We start from the raw sequence: 19,894 nt of genomic DNA, 5'->3' as shown, positions 1-19,894 counted from the left end.
TTTGCTTTTTTATTACTGACAGTTTAATTATTTTCAATAATTTTGAATAAATCACTCGTATAAATTTTTGTTCATATGACCCCCTCATAACTGTGTTAAATAACCGTGATTACAATATTGACCAAATTAATCGTTATTTAGATTTTTGCCATAATCGAGTAGCCCCACATTATATACACATATATATTTCCCCCAGGGAAAGTGGCGCCACACATAGAGTGCAAGTCTATGGGAAACACTGTGATGTATTGTTGTAATGTTTCTCTGGTCATCAGGTCTAAGGGTGTGTTCATGCACTCAGGGGATGTGGCTTTGGGCAGCGATTGCAGGGAGGGTGTGATGATGGATTTTAGTGCTATCAGGTTAAAGTTAGCATTTTCTGAAATCTCCTACTGCACCCTTAAATATTCTGAAATAAAACAGTTAAGTGTCAAGTACCTGATAATCTTTAATGGGAGAGGCTTCGTTGGGTTTCCTCTTGCTGTAGAAAAAGACCTTTTCAATGGGGTTTTTGTCCTTCATTCCATGATCCAGATCAACCACCTGAGTAAAAAGAGATGAAATAGCTAGTTTGTGAAGATATGAAGGCAGATGTGAATTGTTTGAAACATAACTTACATAAACTGGTAAATCTTCAGCGTTCAGAGAAACAGTCAGGTCTATAGGTCTGTACTGCTCTAATGCTGTTTTCCATGTTTTCATCAGCTCTTCCTGAAATTTCAGATTCGAGAGGACTTGTCAGTTCTACAGGGTTAATCAAAGTGTAAGCCAGTGTGCTTTTCACTTCTGTCTAACCTTTGACATGCTGTTCTCAGTCAGACGAGCTTCTCCAACAAACTTTGGCAGTTTTCTTCTGATGATCTTGTTCAAGATGTCTCTGGATTTCTTCAGATTATCAGAAGTGGAGGACGATATCTGCTCAAAGATCTCATCTGATAAAAGAACAGAAGAGTCATTATTATCATCAATAAAAATTTGTTATTTCCTGTATGTTATGTCCTGAGACACATTACCACAAGTCTTTAATAGAGGAAATGTGTTTATCTTGGTATAATAGGGCACATATTACTTCTTTAATTTAAATATAGTTGTGTGTGTTTTGTGTTTTTGCTGACCTGTGAGTTTGCTGTAGTCCTCTGCTGTCTTTATGGCTTCAGAAATCTTCAGCATATCTTCAGGTTTTCCTTCATGAAGATCACGATCAGCTTGAACAAGTGCTTCTGCAAACCTAACACAGAAAAAAATACATCTGAGTTAGTGTTTCAAACATGTATAAGGTGTGCAGTCAGTTACCTAATTTGTGTAATATCCTGGAAAGAAAATATTAGAAATGCAAGATTTTTAAATCAGAAGCACAGATATCACCACTGTCCAGACAGAGAAACTCACATGTCTTCAATGATGTTGCAGATTTTGTGCTGATAGGCCTGGCGATGGAGAGTGTATCGAGTGCGAAACATGTCATAAACATTATCAGCCTCCTGTTAGACACACAAACATCATAGTGTGAGAAATGTTTTTTGTCTATACAAAGAAATTCTCAAGGGCCTCAAGGGTTATTCTGGAGCTCACTGACTCATGGCATGGACAGAAACAATAGAAACATGGTATCACAGGTTTAGAAAAGCAGGAGGATATGTAATTAACTTAAACATACTTTAATTTAAAGTCTTCATTTGAAAGTCATATTAGTATGTCTGACATGATATATAACTATAACATATTCTGTATATATTAATAGAGCTTCTGCTAGGGCTGGACAATTAATCAAATTTCTAATCGCAATTACAATTCCCTCAATGCTGCGGAGAAAAATAGTTGAGCAATATTAGAAAGGAGTTTCTCAGAGAAAATGTAAAATAGTGTAAAGTTATCATCATCTACAGTAAATAATATCATCCAAAGATTCAGAGAATTTGGAACAATCTCTGTGCGTAAGGGTCAAGGCCAGAAAACATTGTCGGTGATAAAAATCCACCGTGCCATTCGCCATTGCCCGCTATAACTCTATAGGTCAAAAAAGAAACCATATCTAAACATGATCCAGAAGCGCAGCCATTTTCTCTGGGCCTATGCTTATTTTGTCAAGGTAGCCGCTGTCTCATCCTAGTCTTGTGTGTTTGTGTGTGTGTGGGCGTCTCGTTACGCTGATTGTTTTATTTGGGCATTACCTCTGATGATCAGTGATCAGTAGCAGCTGCATGTAATTTCCCCAGCCCATTTAATGCCTTGTCTTTTGTATCATCTTAGATCTTTGTTGAGTTTGAGTTTGTTGTGTCAAGCTGTACCTTTTCCAGTCTCATTGTGGATTCTACACCTGACTCATCACTCACCACTCCGGGGAATTCTTCACTGTCATCACTCATCTCAACTGGATTGCCCATTGAAGTCCCTGTGCCACCACTCTCCTGCTGGTTGCAACAGGAAGACCTTTGCTGTAATCTCAATAAAGAGTCATTTTACTTGCGACTTTCATCCGCTTATGTTTCACATAACAGAACGATCTTACCATCATTATGGATGCAGCAAGTTCCACTTCACTGAGTTCATCAACCACAGTATTGCTTGTATGGATCAGCAGCAGGAGAGTATCTCCACCACGGGGCACGCTGTGCAAGCGCTTTAAACGCAGGTGTCCGAGCTCTCCCAAAAGTTCCAACTCCTGAGTAATCCGACTGTGCCCCCCATACCATTGGACCCGAGTAACCAACCTGAACCGTGCCTGCCCATTCATCAGAGCTATGCTGGTGAGCCCGATTTTTGCAGAACCTTTCTCACGCAATGTTCTATGGACTTTTCCCTACATCCCAGGACCTTTGAGAGAGAAGAGTCCAAGGTGGTGTTTGTACTCACCCTTCTCACTGGTCAGGCGGCGCTATGGGGGACGGCGGTGTGGGAAACCAAGGACCCAAGCTGCACCTTGTTCCAGGCACTCACCACCGAGATAAAGAGGGTCTTCGACTGTGCGGTAACAGGCAAGGATGCTGCCAGACTCCTTGCATATCTAAGACAAGGTGATCATATGGTAGCTGACTACTCCATCGAGTTCAGGACGTTGGCGGCAGAGTGCAGATGGAACGAAGAGGTGCAGTAGGATATGTTCTTGCATGGGTTGGTTGACCGTATCCAAAGGGAAATATACATCTTGGACCTCCCCCAGAGTCTCAACAGACTTGTCAACCTGGTGTTGCATGTATATCCTAGTCCCAACCGCCTTGAGCAGTGCACTCATCCTAACCGCAGATCCGGAGGCGCTGAAGGCCAAACAACCAGCGAGGGAGACACGGTCGGTCCCGCCGCTGATCCTGAGCCCATGGACGTAGGGAGACCCGGAAGACTTTGTCTATACTGTGGAGGAACGGGCCATTTCCTACATTCGTGTCCAGTAAAAGAGCAGGCCCGATAGTATTGAATAGGCTACTATCGGGTGGGATCTGGGCCGAGAAGTCCTCACAATCCATTCTTCTTCCGGTAAGACTGAGATGGGCCAATCACACTCACACCTGCCAAGCTTTACTGGACTCCAGAGCCAAGGTTAATTTCATGTACACTCACTTTGCCCAGAAATTCCGCCTCCCCATCACACCACTCACCAGACAGGTCTCTGTTAGTGGACAGAAACTCCCCAGTATCTCCCTTACTACCTGTCCAATAACCCTTACCACATCAGGCAACCACACTGAGACCATCACGGTTTTCCTCATGGACTCCCCTCTGGCACCCATAGTTCTCGGTCACCCCTGGCTTACTCAACACAACCCCAGGGTGGATTGGCACCAGCACTTAACCCTTTGAAGACGATTAACGCGGATACGCGTTTTGAGTCATTTTCTCCTGATAACCCCGAAAAGAACTTAAATTACACTTTCAGTTTTAATCGTACAGATAAGAGCAATACATCCATCAAATCTGTAAAGGGTCTACTTTTGTTTTGGATACAGACATAATAACAACAGAACTTTGTGCACTTATAAAATAAAGATAACAAACAAAGTGTGCTGTCTGCAGCCTTTGTCTGCGCTGATCTTCATTTACAAACACATCATTAAAACGAACTGTAACTCTGTGAATACTCAACGAAGAGACATGAGAGATATATCTATAGAAAGCCTGACATGTCTACTTTTAAACTAAACAAATGTCACAGAAAACATATATTCTGTGATAAAGTAATCCGTATGAAAACAACGCGATGTCTGTTTTTCATGTCTCCCTTCATTATATCTAATGTGACCACGCCCCCACGCTGAACGCGCTATTCAGATTCAAACTGAAGTGGGTGAATACACCCACACAGAAGAAAAAGCAGCGAGACTGTTCTTCAAGTTTTTTTTTATTTTACTGTTTGCTTCATGATGAGAGGAATAAGACATAATTCACCCCAAAAAGATGTGATGTGGTTGAGGATTTGAGAAATGGATTTCCTCAGAAAAAAAGAATGAAGCACTTTATTCAGCAGAGATCATAAACATGAGTATGTCTCTTTTTATTTATTTATATACTTGTACTAGTTTTCACATAAGGTGTAAACATTTTACTAGTTAGACTTTTTCCAAATACTTTTTCCAAACTATAATTCCTGACTAAATGTATAATCAAGTGAAACATTATGAAGTTTCAATAACAATATACAATACTACACCATTCATTCAAGCTTGATGTAAATAATATAAATGTAAAAAATAGAGATAACGTTAAAAAATGTAAAAACAATGCAGTTCTTTCAATTTATCCCCCCTAAAAAACCTGAAAAATATTCTCAGCTCTTTTCAACATTAATAATAATAATAATGATTATGATAATAATAATAAATGTTTTTTTTTTTTTTTTTTTGGTAGAAAATAAGATTGTTAAAAGGATTTCTGAAGGATTGTGTGACTGGAGTAAGGATGCCAAAAAAAAGTCAGTTTTGATTGTTCCTAATAAACTGTTTAACTGCTCCCCCAAGTGGATATTAAATTATGTTGTGGGATAATTAAATATATTCTTAATAAACTACAAACATAAAATTATATAGATTTATTTTGTCCTCACATTCTTTCGTGTAACTCCTCACTCAGTGGCACAGCTGAATGAGATGCTCATTATCCAGCTCATTATGCAGGCCTTTGTCTCCTCAGGTGTAAATCACAATGATATTCATGATAGTTGACTCCTACTCACATATGACTTTTACCAACAAAAAGTGTCTTAGAAAATTTAAATCAATATATTGTTTTCTGTAAGTGAGTAAACAAGATGATTTTCACATAATTTAGAAAGAAAAATTCTAGGCTACAAGCTCCAGTTCTCAAAAATCCCGGGAACCATTGTTCTTTATGTGTTTTATGGCCTTATTCAAGTGATTTAACATTTTTAGTTTTTCACTAACCACGCATAACATTTTGTTTCTCAAAAATACAATCATGTACATGCATGCATTTCACATATTATTATAGCCCAGTTTGTGTTGATTACAGTGAGATTAGACTTTACCCATTTACATATTTATAAGAAACTGAAAAAAGCACAAATGTCAGGGCATGACAAAACTTCTCAAGGCCCCAAAAATACCCTTAGACTCCAGAGGGTTAAGCTACATTCAAACGAAGAAAGGCCTGTGGATGACACTGGTAACGAGTTATGCGGTTGGAGTTGCCTATCTGGCGGGGTTCTTTTTTTGTGGGGAAGAAGGATGGTTCCTTGTGGCTTTGTATTGATTAACTAGGACTGGACAACATCACGTTAAAGCATACCTATCCTTTGCTGTTGATGTATTCAGCTTTCGAGAGGTTGCAGGGAGCATCCGTTTTCATTAAATTGGATTTCCGTAATGCTTATCATTTGGTTCACATTCGGAAAGGGGGATGAATGGAAAACCGCTTTTAACACCCCCAGAGGGCATTTTTAATATTTGGTTATGCCGTTCGGCCTTTCCAATTCCCCAGCAGTTTTCCAGGCACTCATGAACAGAGATGTATAAAGTACTAGAGACCCATACTTGAGTAAAAGTACAAGTGCTCTATCAAAAAAGTGACTTGAGTAGAAGTAGAAGTGCTCTTTAAGCACCACACTTAAGTAGAAGTACTAAAGTATTCAACATTTTTTGTACTTAAGTATTGCAAGTAGTCTATTTTAAAATTTACTACTCAAGTACTGAAAGTAAAAGTAGAAGTATTGTGTTATGTAGCTATTAAAGAAAGTAGTCAAAAGTTTGAACATATTGTTTTTACTATTTCAAATGATTAACCTAAAGGACAATCACAATTCATTTGACTGTAACTTCTTGTAAACAAAAAATGGTTACTAGGGTTAGTTAGCCCAATTTGCAAAATGATGTCATTAATAACTTACCCTCATGTTGTTTCAAACCCTTAAGACATCAAAGGGTCATTTAGAATTTTTTGAAGCATCGAAAATACATTTTGCTCCAAAAATAGCAAAAACTACGACTTTATTCAGCATTGTCTTCTTTTCCGTGTCTGTTGTAAGACAGTTAAAAACAAAGCAGTTTGTGATATCTGGTTCGCGAACGAATCATTCGATTTAACAGGATCTTTTTGAAACAGTCCACCAAATCGAACTGAATCGTTTTAAACAGTTCGCGTCTCCAATACGCATTAATCCACAGATGAATTAAGCTGTTAACTTGTTTAATGTGTCTGACACTCCCTCTGAGTTAAAACAAACCAATATCCCGGAGTAATTCATTGACTCAAACAGTACACTGACTGAACTGATGTGAAGAGAGAACTGAAGATGAACACCGAGCCGAGCCAGATAATGACTCGTTCACGAGTCAAGAACCGTTTCTGTCCGATTTGTGAACCGAGGAGCTGATGATACTGCGCATGTGTGATTTAGCGTGAAGCAAACCGACACACAGAGCGTCTGGAACCGAACTGATTCTGAACTGATTCTGTGTTAATGTTATGAGCCCATGTGCAGTCAACGCCAATGACGCCATTGCATCGAGCGCAAAAGAATCGGTGAACTGTTTTCTTCAACCGGTGCAACCGGTTCTTGACTCGTGAACGAGTCATTATCTGGCTCGGCTCGGTGTTCATCTCTCTCTTCACAGCAGTTCAGTCAGCATGCGCAGTCTCGCTTGATTCGCTCAATGATGTGCCAGCTTCATCAAACATGTCATCTACAGTTCTGGCAGTGGTTTGTAATGGAATGATTCGTAACATTATTATAATTGTAACGAGTAACGATGCAGCACATAAAAAAAATATCGGAGTAAAAGTATTAAACTCAGCGAAAATATGTACCGAAGTAAAAGTGGAAGTAGGAGAAAAAAATAATACTCTAGTAAAGTACAGATACCGCCTTTTAGTACTTAAGTACAGTAGTGAAGTAGTTCTACTTCGTTACTATACATCTCTGCTCATGAATGACGTGTTTAGAGACATGGTAGATCAATTCATATATGTCTACCTGGATGACATATAGATTTTTTCATCTTCTTTCCAGGAACACATTCAGCATGTCAGAAGAGTGCTTCAGAGGCTGCTAGAGAATAGTTTTTTTGTCAAGGTGGAGAAATGCAATTTTCATGCACAGTCTGTTTCTTTTATAGGATACATCATCTCGTCTGAGGGAGTACATATGGATCCTGACATGGTTAAGGCTGTGGTAGATTGGCCAAGTCCAGATTCCCATAAGGTCCTACAGAGGTTTCTGGGGTTTGCCAATTTTTATTGGAGTTTCATGCACAATTTCAGCCAACTAGCCGTTCCTCTGACTGCCTTGACCTCCCCCAGAATGACATTCAGGTTGTCTGATACAGCTGAGGCTGTATTCGCTATTCTCATAGCCCCTGATCCTTCACATCACTTCATGGTGGAGGTCGATGCATCAGAGGTGGGGGTAGGTGCAGTTCTATCTCAACGTCCTTCCACAGACGACAAGATGCATCCCTGTGCATTTTTCCCCATTGTTTATCACCCGCCAAACGTAATTTTGATATTGGGAACAAAGAGTAGTTGGCAGTCAAATTAGTGTTGGAAGAATGCTGTCATTGGTTAGAAGGGTCGGAGGTACCTTTTATCAGTTGGACTGACCATAAGAAACTGGAATATATCAGGTCTGCTAAAAGACTTAACTGGCAGGCTCGGTGGGCACTTTTTTTTGGACGATTACATTTTTCTCTTTCATACACCCCGGATTCCAAAAATGTCAAACCGATTTTTGTCACATATTTTTGATCCTTCTGAATGCCCGTCTACTCCCGAGTGTATTTTACCAGAGATATTAGTGGTCTCCACTCTGACATGGGTGATTGAATCGAGGGTCAGAACGGCAGAAGTGGTAACGCCTCCGACCTATTGTCCACCGCATAGAAAATTTGTGCCGGAGGGGTTAAGCTCCAACGTCATTCAGTGTGGGGATTGTTCCAACGTTGTGTGTCATCCAGGAGTTAATGACACCAGTTTTTTTGTCAAGCAACGATTCTGGTGGCTGTTGATGGCTCATTACATTCATAATTTTGTTTTGGCTTGTTCGGTTTGTGCCATTGGTAAGACTTCCAATCGACCCCCAGATAGGCAACTCCAACCGCTGTCAGTCCCTTTGAGACCTTGGTCCCACAATGCTCTAGATTTCATTACCACCCTCCCACCCTCACAGGGGAAAATGGTAGTTTTGACAGCAGTGGACCGGTGCTCGAAGGCGGCTCATGTTATTCCCTTTCCCAAATTACCATCTGCCAAGGTCACAGCGGTAACTGTCGTACATCACGTCTTTCAGCTATATGCCCTCCCGATGGACATGATTTCCGACAGAGGACCCCAATTTGTGTCCAAATTTTGGCAGGAGTTTCGTAAGTTACTGTACGACTGTCAGTCTATCTTCGGGGTTCCATCCCCAAAGCAATGGCCAAACCGAGAGAGCCAACCAAGATTTGGAGAGAGTGTTGCAATGTTTGATATCCAAGAATCCTTCCTCTTGGAGTCAGCAACTCTCTATGGTTGAGTATGCTCATGACTCGTTACCAGTGTCATCCACAGGCCTTTCTTCGTTTGAATGTAGCTTAACCCTCTGGAGTCTAAGGGTATTTTTGGGGCCTTGAGAAGTTTTGTCATGCCCTGACATTTGTGCTTTTTTCAGTTTCTAATAAATATCTAAATGGGTAAAGTCTAATATCACTGTAATCAGCACAAACTGGGCTATAATAATATGTGAAAGGCATGCATGTACATGATTGCATTTTTGAGAAAAAAAATGTTATGCATGGTTAGTGAAAAACTAAAAATGTTAAATCACTTGAATAAGGCAATAAAACACATACATAAAATTGGTTGCCGGAAAAGTTGAGAACTGGAGCTTGTAGCCAAGAATTTTTCTTTCTGAATGATGTGAAAATCATCTTGTTTACTCATTCACAGAAAACAATGTATTGATTAAAATTTTCTAAAACACTTTTTGTTGGTAAAAGTCATATGCGAGTAGGCGTCAACTATCATGAATATCATTGTGATTTACACCTGAGAAGACAAAGGCCTGCATAATGAGCTGCATAAAGAGCCTCCCATTAAACTGTGCCACTGTGAGGGAGGACTTACAAGAAAGAATGTGAGAACAAAATAAAAGTTTATAATTTTATGTTTGTAGTTTATTAAGAATATATTTAATTATCCCACAACATAATTTAATATTCACTTGGGGGAGCAGTTAAACAGTTTATTAGGAACAATCAAAGCTGACTTTCAAACAATTTTTTTGGCATCCTTACTTCAGTCACACAATCCTTCAGAAATCCTTTTAACAATCTTATTTTCTACCAAATAAACCCCATTTATTACCATCATCATTATTATTATTATTATTAATGTTGAAAAGAGCTGAGAATATTTTTCAGGTTTTTTTAGGGGGAATAAATCGAAAGAACTGCATTGTTTTTACATTTGTTAGAGTTATCTATATTTGTCACATTTATATTATTTACATCAAGCTTTTGAATGGTATAGTATTGTATATTATTATTGAAACTTCATAATGTTTCACTTGATTATACGTTTAGTCAGGAATTATAGTTTGGAAAAAGTCTTTGGAAAAAGTCTAACTAGTAAAATGTTTACACGTTATGTGAAAACTAGTACAAATAAATAAAAAGAGACTTACTGATGTTTATGATCTCTGCTGAATAAAGTGCTTCATTCTTTTTTCTGAGGAAATCCATTTCTCAAATCCTCAGCCACACCACATCTTTTTGGGGTGAATTATGTCTTAGTCCTCTCATCGCGAAGCAAACAGTAAAATAAAATAAAAACTTGAAGAACAGTGTCAATGCCTTTTCTTCTGTGTGGGCGTATTCAAGCCGCGCGCTTCAGTTTGAATCTGAATAGCACGTTCAGCGCGGGGGCGTGGTCACATTAGATATAATGAGCTGAGATATGAAAAACAGACATTGCGTTGTTTTCATATGGATTACTTTATCTCAGAATATTTGTTTTCGGCAGCACTTGTTTAGTTTAAAAGTAGACATTCCAGGCTTTCTATAGAAATCTCTCTCATGTCTCTTCTTTGAGTATTCACGGAGTTACAGTTCATTTTAATGAAATGTTTGTACATGACGATCAGCGGAGACAAAGACTGTAGACAGCGCACCTTGTTTGTTATCTTTATTTTATAAGTGCACAAAGGTTTTTTGTTATTATGTCTGTATCCAAAAAAACTAGACCCTTTACAGATTCGATTGATGTATTGCTCTTATCTGTACGATTAAAACTGAAAGTGTAATTTAAGTTCTTTTCGGGGTTATCAGGAGAAAATGACTCAAAACGCATATATGCGTTAATCGACTCGAAAGGGTTAAGTTACCAGCCACCTATTTTTTCCAGTCTGAAATCTGATTTCGGGTTCCTCTCTGCCCATGCCTTCATCCAGAGGTGCCGCCACACTTGGAGTAGAGCCTGTGAGACTCTTCTTAAGGTGGGGGAGCACACCAAGGCCCAGACCGATCGCCACCGGTCGAAGCCTCCCATATAAGCTGTGGGTCAAAAAGTGTGGCTTTCTACCAAAACCATTCGGTTCTGCTCCATATCTAACAAGTTAGCTCCAAAATGTATTGGCCTTTTTTTCTGTCCTACTCAAACTTCTTCCAACGTACAGGAAGATTCATCTCGCCTTCCATGTATCAAAGATTAAACCCATGTTTCATTCACACAAGGAACCGACATATTCGGTGAACCATATTCCGTACTCGAGATGGAGGGGACGTGGATTCAAGTACTTGGTGGACTGAGAAGGTTACGGTCTGGAGGAGAGAAGATGGGTACTTGCTAGGGACATCCTGGATCACTCCCTTATCAATGATTACAATCGACAGGTAGGATAGTCTGTGAACGCCAGTAGGCGTTCCTATGGGGGAGGGTACTGTCAACTTTCATCTGATTATCTTTCACGTAACATATTTAAAATGGACTGTGGCAAAGTGGAAAACTGTTCTGCAGTCAGACGAATCAAAATTTGAAGTTATTTTTGGAATACTGGGACACCATGTCATCCGGACTAAAGAGGACAAGGACAACCCAAGTTGTTATCAGCGCTCAGTTCAGAAGCCTGCATCTCTGATGGTATGGGGTTGCATGAGTGTGTGTAGCATGGGCAGCTTACACATCTGGAAAGGCACCATCAATGCTGAAAGGTATATCCAAGTTCTAGATCCACATATGCTCCCATACAGACATCGTCCCTCTAAGGGAAGACCTTACATTTTCCAACATGACAATGCCAGACAATGCCAGACATACTGCATCAATTACAACATGATGGCTGCGTAGAAGAAGGATCCAGGAACTGAAATGACCAGCCTGCAGTCCAGATCTTTCACCCATAGAAAAAAAATTAGCACATCATGAAGAGGAAGATGTGACAAAGAAGAACTAAGGCAGATGAGGAACTAGAAGCCTGTATTAGACCAGAATGGGACAACATTCCTATTCCTAAACTGGAGCAACTTGTCTTCTCGGTCCACAGACGTTTGCAGACTGTTATAAAAAGAAGAGGGGATGCCACACAGTGGTAAACATGGCCTCATCCCAACTTTTTTGGAATGTGTAGCTCTCATGTAAACCAAAATGAGCCAATATTTGGCATGACATTTCTAAATGTCTCACTTTCAACATTTGATATGTTATCTATATTATATTGTGAATAAAATATAAATTTATGAGATTTGTAAATTATTCCATTCTGTTTTTACTCACAAATTCTACAGTGTCCCAACTTTTTTGGAATCAGGTTAGTACTTAATCGGCAATTAATCGGTCAAAGCGGCAATTAATCTTTCAAAGTACACTTAATGTTTTTCTGCTTAAGATGCATTTTTTTTTCTTTCTACATGTTATCTTAAGGGTTTTTCCCATTATTTACAATTTAATTTTAGTGTAACATTAGAATACCACTATAATATTACAATATTTTTATTTTTTATAATTTTAAGAAGAAACCAATTAGATTTATAGTTGACATTTTAGGCTTAATACTATAGCACTAAAAGTTTTTCAGTTAGAGTGTTTTCATTGTTTATTTTCATGTAAAATTATGTCATGCAGTTGCATCATTCAATGTAAATTGTGATAATTGTAATCGATAACCACAATTACTATTTCAAGGGAATTATCAACAAATATGATTTTTGTCATAATCGTGCAGCCCTACCATTATATGCCATACACAGAGTGGGTGTGTTTGGTTTGAAATAATGTGTGATGATTGTATGAGGCACCTTGTCTCTGAAGCAGATGTGATTTCTTTTGTTCACTTCACAGACTCGTGCAAATTTCAGCAGACGTTGATGGTCAAAACTGTTTCGAATGCCCAGGTGATGACAGTCTCTGTCAAATAAGTATTCAATATGAAAACACAGTGGAAGCATAAATAATAGGATCATCTTTATCACAGCTTGTAATAAGGTAAGACATGGTTAAAGTACAGCTGTGAATATGTACATTACTAAAATGATAACACCATAGTAGATATTTTCTCAGTTTTTTTTAGGCTCTTAAAGTGAGTAATGGTTTTATATTTGTCTGGCATTTGTGACGTCACATCTCAGAATAATCATTAGTGATTCAGCCAAACAGTATTGCCATTTACCTACAGATCCAGAGACATTAGTCACATGACATCAACAGCCCTTGCATCTGTGCAAAATTCTAATATTTACCGTGCAAAATAGTCCCATTTGTCCACATCGATGCCATTCTGTTTATTTGCTACAATCTCATACAGGAAGGATTTGTCTTCATCTCTGCCCTCGTATCTCCACTGAACAGAAGAGCGGTTCAGACTTCATTCTACTGAACTGTCAATTTTATTAACACACCATAAAGAGTATCAGTCTGTACCTCTGAGGTTTTTGCCCCTTCGATTAACTCTTTAATGAAGGTGATGTCTCTATCATCCAGTCCATGTTCTTTCATCACATCTTCATTCTCAGCCTTCAGACTCCTCACAATGTCATCGAACATCTGGACTGACATCTGCTCATGCTGCAGTAAATACAGAAACATAGATGTCATCATGAATACATGTAATACACAACCAGTTGCTTTGGCTGCATGAGCAGTGTGTTTGCGCTTACCTTCCAGTTTTCAGGGATGTCATCATGCAGCCCTAAGAAAAAGAAGCAGCTCTCAGGTTGAAAGTCATATTGTACATTATATTTGATTTAAGTTTATTACAAACTTTTCCAGTAATATTTACAAGGCATACATTTACAGTAGTTCTACATGTCAAAATGTAACAATGATTTGAGAGGAAACTTGTCCACAGATTCTTCTGATTAGATGTCATGTCACACTGCTGCTTACCTCTTAATTTTTTTATTTTTTTGGCTCCTGGAATAACCAGACCATCAAATACATGAGAAAACGGACCATGACCTAAAAAAAAGAAAAAGAAAAGAAAATGCATGTTTTGCAGTCTTATGTCTCTTTTTCTGTCTTATGTGTCTTTATGTCCATTTTGCACATGATCTCTAAAAGTGATAATCACCGTTTGAAACTTGCAGTATCTTCTTGTTTTTCTAATTTATACACTTAAACGGGATTCTAGTTTTGGGCCACTAAACTCTGTGTCCCTTTTGTTTCAAATATCACAAAACTATCAGTAATAACTACTACTGTACTTATTACTGTACTGTGTAGCTAAGGTCAACATAAATCTCTGCTGAAGTTTACGAAGGTTTGGGTGAAATGGACACCATTACAAATACAAAAATAGTATTAAATTAAATGTATTCTTAGTATTTATTAACTTTGGAACAAAAATTTTGGAGAAAATAACAAAATGTTAAAAATAACAAGAGATGAAGATTCCAGTATAAATAGTTCATAAATAAGTATTAGCACTACTCACCCAAGTCGTGACACAGACCAGCGATCTGAACACACAGGAAATCCTGTTTGGTAATTTTGAGCTCTGGCTGATTGTTGTGAAGAACTTTTACCAGACGTCCTGCTAAATGTGCCACACTAAAACACAAACACACACACACACACACACACACACACCCGCGTGACTTTACCTTAACAAAATCGAAAGCACCGAATCTTACAAAAAGATTAATAATGTTCTTTTTTTTTGCTTGCATGTCATGTGACTGTTATTCATCACATGGAAGAGCATGCCTTACCTTTTTTTATTATTATTATTTAATTTTTTTATTTTGAATATGGTATTATTAATTCAGTCTCACCCAAGCGAGTGTTCAAAGCGATTGTGAGAAGCACCCGGATACACCAGATATGTTCCTCCCAGCTGTTTGATGTGTCTGAGTCTCTGAAACTGAGGAGTGTCAATGATCTTCACCAGCAGGGGGTGCAGCTCCATGTGTCCATGAATGGGGTCATTGAAGATCTACAGGAAAAAAAAAGAAAAGAAAAATAAATCCCTGGTTTATCTCACTAAAATGAATTTGTGACTCAATGTACGAAGTTCTGAGGATATTCCCTGTTAGCTGGGTTTATGAGTGAGTCATTGAATCATTCGCTCAACTGATTTCCAATGATTCATTGGCTGATCTGGTTCATTCAGAAACAGAAATCTGCTCTAGTCAGTTTTTTTTTTTAATCCTGCTTCTACAACACGCGTATTCCGCTTTTGAAATTGCTTTTGAATAAGAGCTTGCTGATCAATTTTCACTCTTAATTTTGTAATCATGCTCACTCTGCGTAAAGGGAGCACATCTTACAAAATCAAATATTTGTCAATGAGTTTGTCAATGAGCTCAGGATCTGTTGAGCAGCAAATCCTTCAGCATGGTTTTGTCAGTCAACTCCTGTATGGAGCAGAGCGGAGGCTTTCAGTTTATAACTGTAGTGAACGTTTCCAAATTTAACTCAATTATTTTTATTTCAATAAAAAGCATATGACCAAACACATACACCCACTACTGTAGAAAACCGTAATTTGTTTAACTCCATTATTCTTGTAATACGCAAAATCTTTGAAGGCGGGATCCCTGCCCATTGCCACAAGATTTTAATCCAGGATCCCAATCCCAGTGCAGCCCCCTGCTCTGCTCTGAGTTCATTTATAAGTGTTTGTTTTGTTGTTGGAGCAAAACTTTCTTCACAAATAGTTCCTCCCATTGAAATGATTCCTCTTTATGTACACAAATTGAGGAAACTTTTAACACACTGACCAAAGGCGGACTTACCCATTAGGCAAAAACAGGTGACCCCCTTGAGCCCAAAAAAGCCAAGGGCCTAATGTATAATTTCCTTTCCTAAATTAAGTATTTACATAACCAATTTATATTTAGTTAAAATAGACCTTTTTAAATGTTTTTTTTTTTTTTTTTTTTGGCTAAATTCCTAAAATAAGATACTTTCACATTTTATTATACGACATAAAACAGACTGCTTACACAACACTCGTGACTTTTTTTAATTGTTGTGTTTCTTTAAAAGATGGTTGCTAGCAAGTTGCTAAATGGGACTGTGGGCACTGTCAGGGGCATTAATGTCATCACGCCAAACAGTTGATCAATTTGCAGTGTTTTCCAGTAGTAGTATAATTTGTAATACAATTAATTGTAGTATAACTAATTTATTTTTTCCAGTATTTTATATTGTTGGTCGACAATGTTTGTTTTTTTTTTGTTTGTTTTTTTGTCCTGTAATGGAACACAAGTCTTCAGATAGAAGATGCTTGTTTTATCACTTTCCTACTGATGCGGAGACTCTGGCTTTGTAAGTTAAACTCATACTAATAATTTTCCATGTAAACACCACATTTAATGGCTTAGTCATGGTGAAAGTAACCTTAACTATGTATAGCACTTAAAGCCACATTAAATTTTAATGTTTACGTCCACATGAAGCTGTTAGAAAGCATAGATTGATGATTTCCTACACAGCAAAAAATCCAGAGTGAAATTAACTCTGCTGGGAGTTCATGTGAGACCACACTCAAGAGTGTGAAAGGTCTAAAATAGGAGTGTTAAATTAACACTGAAGCTGAGTTAAAGTTAATGAGATAATTAAGTGATTAATTGAGTGATGATTGACCATTATTGACGGGACCTGATGTTAACATGCAGAATCAACAAAGATGAAAATCACTATTTTATGTCACCATTATAGTGGTCAGTGTTTGCTATAGTTGGGCTCTTGACCCCTAAAATTTTAAAGTCAGATTTTAATTTGAGTGTGGTCTCACATGTACTCCCATCAGAGTTAATTTCTCTCAGATTTATTTTGCTGTGTAAAAGCAAGGATAAAATTATATTTTGTGTAACTTACCTAGCCTAACAAAGATGAAATGTGGTACTTTATTCACTAAAATAAGTTTAATCTGACCATATCCAAAAACTCACTCACTCTAGTTATGATAATTTTATTTATTCACTATACTGTTTATTATTAATGTCTCATTTCAGTTTTAGTTTGGATCTAGTTTTGTATTTATTCCAATTTATATGAAAGGTTCATGTAATGTGAATTAAAATTCATATACAGAGTAAATCCTTTTCAGTGAACAAATTAAAAATAAGTTAGAAAACATTGTGCGAAGCGTGGAGGTGGTGACGCTGAAGTCGAGCGCCCGTGGTGCTGTAGATCAATTGTAGCCTGAGTTTAGCTTTTAAATTCTGGTGCTTTTATTTAGGCTTCAAAATTTATCAAAGTTATTTTACTTTGTGAAGATTACCTTGATAGACAAAACGTGTAAGTTTCATGAACTATGGTTGAACACAGAGCTTATTTTTTTGCGAATCCTATAAGCTTTTTGTCGAGGTAACAGCCGATCCACCTCCAGGGTGATGTCATATATCCCTCTATTTACATTAAATACTAGCTTCACTGACAGTCCCAGTTCGCGCATGCATGATAAGTCCAATACTGCACAGATGCATCAAACATCCAATACATATAGGATCTGATCCAGCTAATGTCATCATGACAGGCTGCAGCGAGGACCCTTTGTTCTATTCTGGAAAAGAGGGCAGAGGAGCAGTAGCTCATTTGCATTTAAAGAGACAGGCACGAAAAAAAGTTATGTTTCTGCTTTCACTCAAAATTTTTGAAATGATAAATGATCTGTGGGGTATTTTATATATATATATATATATATATATATATATATATATAATACCCCACAGATCATTTATCATTTCAAAAATTTTTTTAAAATATATATTAGGGCTGGGCAAGTTAACGAGTTTTTATCGCGTTAACGCATTAATTAATTAACGCCGACAATTAGTTTATCGTGCGTTAACGTACTTTTTATTTTGAAAGTCCGTTGCTCATTGCGTTTCAATACACATAGCTAGACTGTAATAAAACAACCGAATACAACACAAACCATGGGTCACAGGAGGGGTGAGATGTTTATCAGTAGGCTACTGGCTGCTTGGGATGAGCTAGCGCGCAAAACAGAAAATCATGTCCAGAGTCGAATTCCATCTGGTTGCAATGTCTTGTATAAGCGACTCCTTCTTTTGTCCAAGTTCAATTTGTTTTTGTTCTAATTCTGCAGCACTCGCTGCACTGTGCTTAAAATGGCCCACAACCTTTCTGCATTTGGCCAGGACGTTGTCAAACGCTCTGTTGTGCAGAGATACTATGACAGAACGCTGGAGACTGCGCGCGACAGGGGACGTGTTCAAAAGGCAGATGTTTTGCAGCAGCGATCATATTTCTTGCACTATCTGTGCTAAGTGTGCTGACTTTATTTGAAATGTCCCACTGCTGTGCAACATGAATAAAATGTTTAGCGCACATTTCAGCAAAATGTCTCTCTTTATCATCTGAAAATGTGAATAACCTTGTGTGTCTTAGCAACTGGCTAGGTGCAGATGAGTAAGTAAATGTAAAGTTGGAAGAATGGATAAATGAAGTTAATTTTGTCCACTCAACCTGCATCACTGAAAGTTTTTTTTTTTTTAAAAATGTTTAAGTTAATTTGACTTAAAATTTTCAACTATTTTTTTGAGTTAAGTGAACTTTTGTGAATTGAGGTTTTACAGTGTAGATTTTGCCTGGTGCCACCAAATCACTAAATATGCCCCTCACACTGACATAATGTGATGACTTGCCATTTCAGTTTAAAGATAACAAATAATTATCTACTAAATGAATACTGTTGACAACATAACTATAGACTGTTATGTTTCTGCATGGAAGTGAGAATAAAATGATACCATCATCATAATATTTTTTATTATTATTTTTTTTTACCTTCATTTGTTCTTTTGAGAAGTTTAAAGAGTATTTCTTCAGGATGTCCTGCAATTCATCCTTGATAATCTCCCATAACTGTTGTTTCTCAGGCTCTGAAAAGGCATAACATTTTAAATCCTCAGTATAATATATATATATATATATATATATATATATATATATATATATATATATATATATATATATATATATATGCTGAATGCAATTGCTATGGTAAATCTCGGCTACACAGTACACGTAGCAAAGTTTATATATATATATAATATGTACAGGATAATACATTAATAATACCACTAATATTCACTAATATAATATAACACATATATAAAATTGTCCCATACAATATTTATGCTGAATTGATATTAAAGTAGTGTGACTAGTTTTAGGGATTCGAGTAGATGATGTTATGTTTATGTCTCTCTGACGTAGTTCCTGTGGGTGGATTTTCCTCTTGCAAAACAGTAGGCTGTCTTTCTACCTTGATAAATCTATCGGGTTTACTGTCTTTACAGAACAGGTTATGTGATGACAGGAGTTGAAAGACTGGATATAATGTGTTGCTTAATTTTTCAGTAATCTAATTCCTTGAAGCCTATTTTGAAAACAGAAAATTACTCTCTGCGCAAATGAACCTTACGTTTACATCCACACACAACTCATCTGTCTTCCCTTACCTTCACTTGCTTCATAGGAATTTTTTAGATCCTGGAGAGTTTTCCTGTAATCGGAGAGAGTTTTTCTGGTTGGTTCAGCTCGAGGCATCTTATCTTTTATTTTATAATTGTGGGTTTTAAGAAACTCAGGTGAAGCAATAAAGGTCTGTCTATCTGCTTAGAGATTTCACAGCTCCAGCAGCTCAACTTACTCGCAGGAATACACGTTCAGGAAAGTCTTGTCATTATGAGGGTGTGTCTCAGACCAGCCTGGTTTCATTGTTTAGATGATGGTGTTAGTGTGTTCCTGTGGCTCAGTGGTAGAGCATTGTGATCTCAGTGCAAACGGCTGTGGGTTCAATTCCCAGGGAACACGTTAGGTAAAAATAATGTTAGCTTGGAACCACTGCAAGTCACTTTGATAAAAGTGTCTGCAACATGCATAAATGTAAACAGCATGTGTGTGGAGGCGTATATTGTGATTGCACAGAGATGTATACTAAACAAAACTGCACATCAGCCACACAATGCTGGACATTGGGTGCTCAACAAATAATGAAAAT

General features: G+C 37.7%; 1 protein-coding gene across 1 annotated transcript; it reads right to left on the bottom strand.

Moving 5' to 3' along the window:
- Positions 1–780: 780 nt before the first annotated feature.
- LOC127948411 (deoxynucleoside triphosphate triphosphohydrolase SAMHD1-like) lies at positions 781–19,440 on the bottom strand. The gene is made up of 12 exons (XM_052544845.1): positions 19,353–19,440; positions 18,676–18,770; positions 14,688–14,848; positions 14,348–14,463; positions 13,801–13,872; positions 13,572–13,603; positions 13,336–13,479; positions 13,155–13,255; positions 12,714–12,822; positions 1,390–1,481; positions 1,116–1,228; positions 781–932 (listed from the first exon to the last, which is right to left on the bottom strand). Exons 1-12 carry the CDS (start codon positions 19,438–19,440, stop codon positions 781–783), a joined length of 1,275 nt encoding a protein of 424 aa, XP_052400805.1.
- Positions 19,441–19,894: the final 454 nt, after the last annotated feature.

Source organism: Carassius gibelio, chromosome B1 (genome assembly GCF_023724105.1).
Source record: "Carassius gibelio isolate Cgi1373 ecotype wild population from Czech Republic chromosome B1, carGib1.2-hapl.c, whole genome shotgun sequence".
In the NCBI taxonomy this organism is placed as follows: domain Eukaryota; kingdom Metazoa; phylum Chordata; class Actinopteri; order Cypriniformes; family Cyprinidae; genus Carassius; species Carassius gibelio.
The sequence above is the reverse complement of the archived record's forward strand: the minus strand, read 5'-3'. Positions and strand labels throughout refer to the sequence as shown.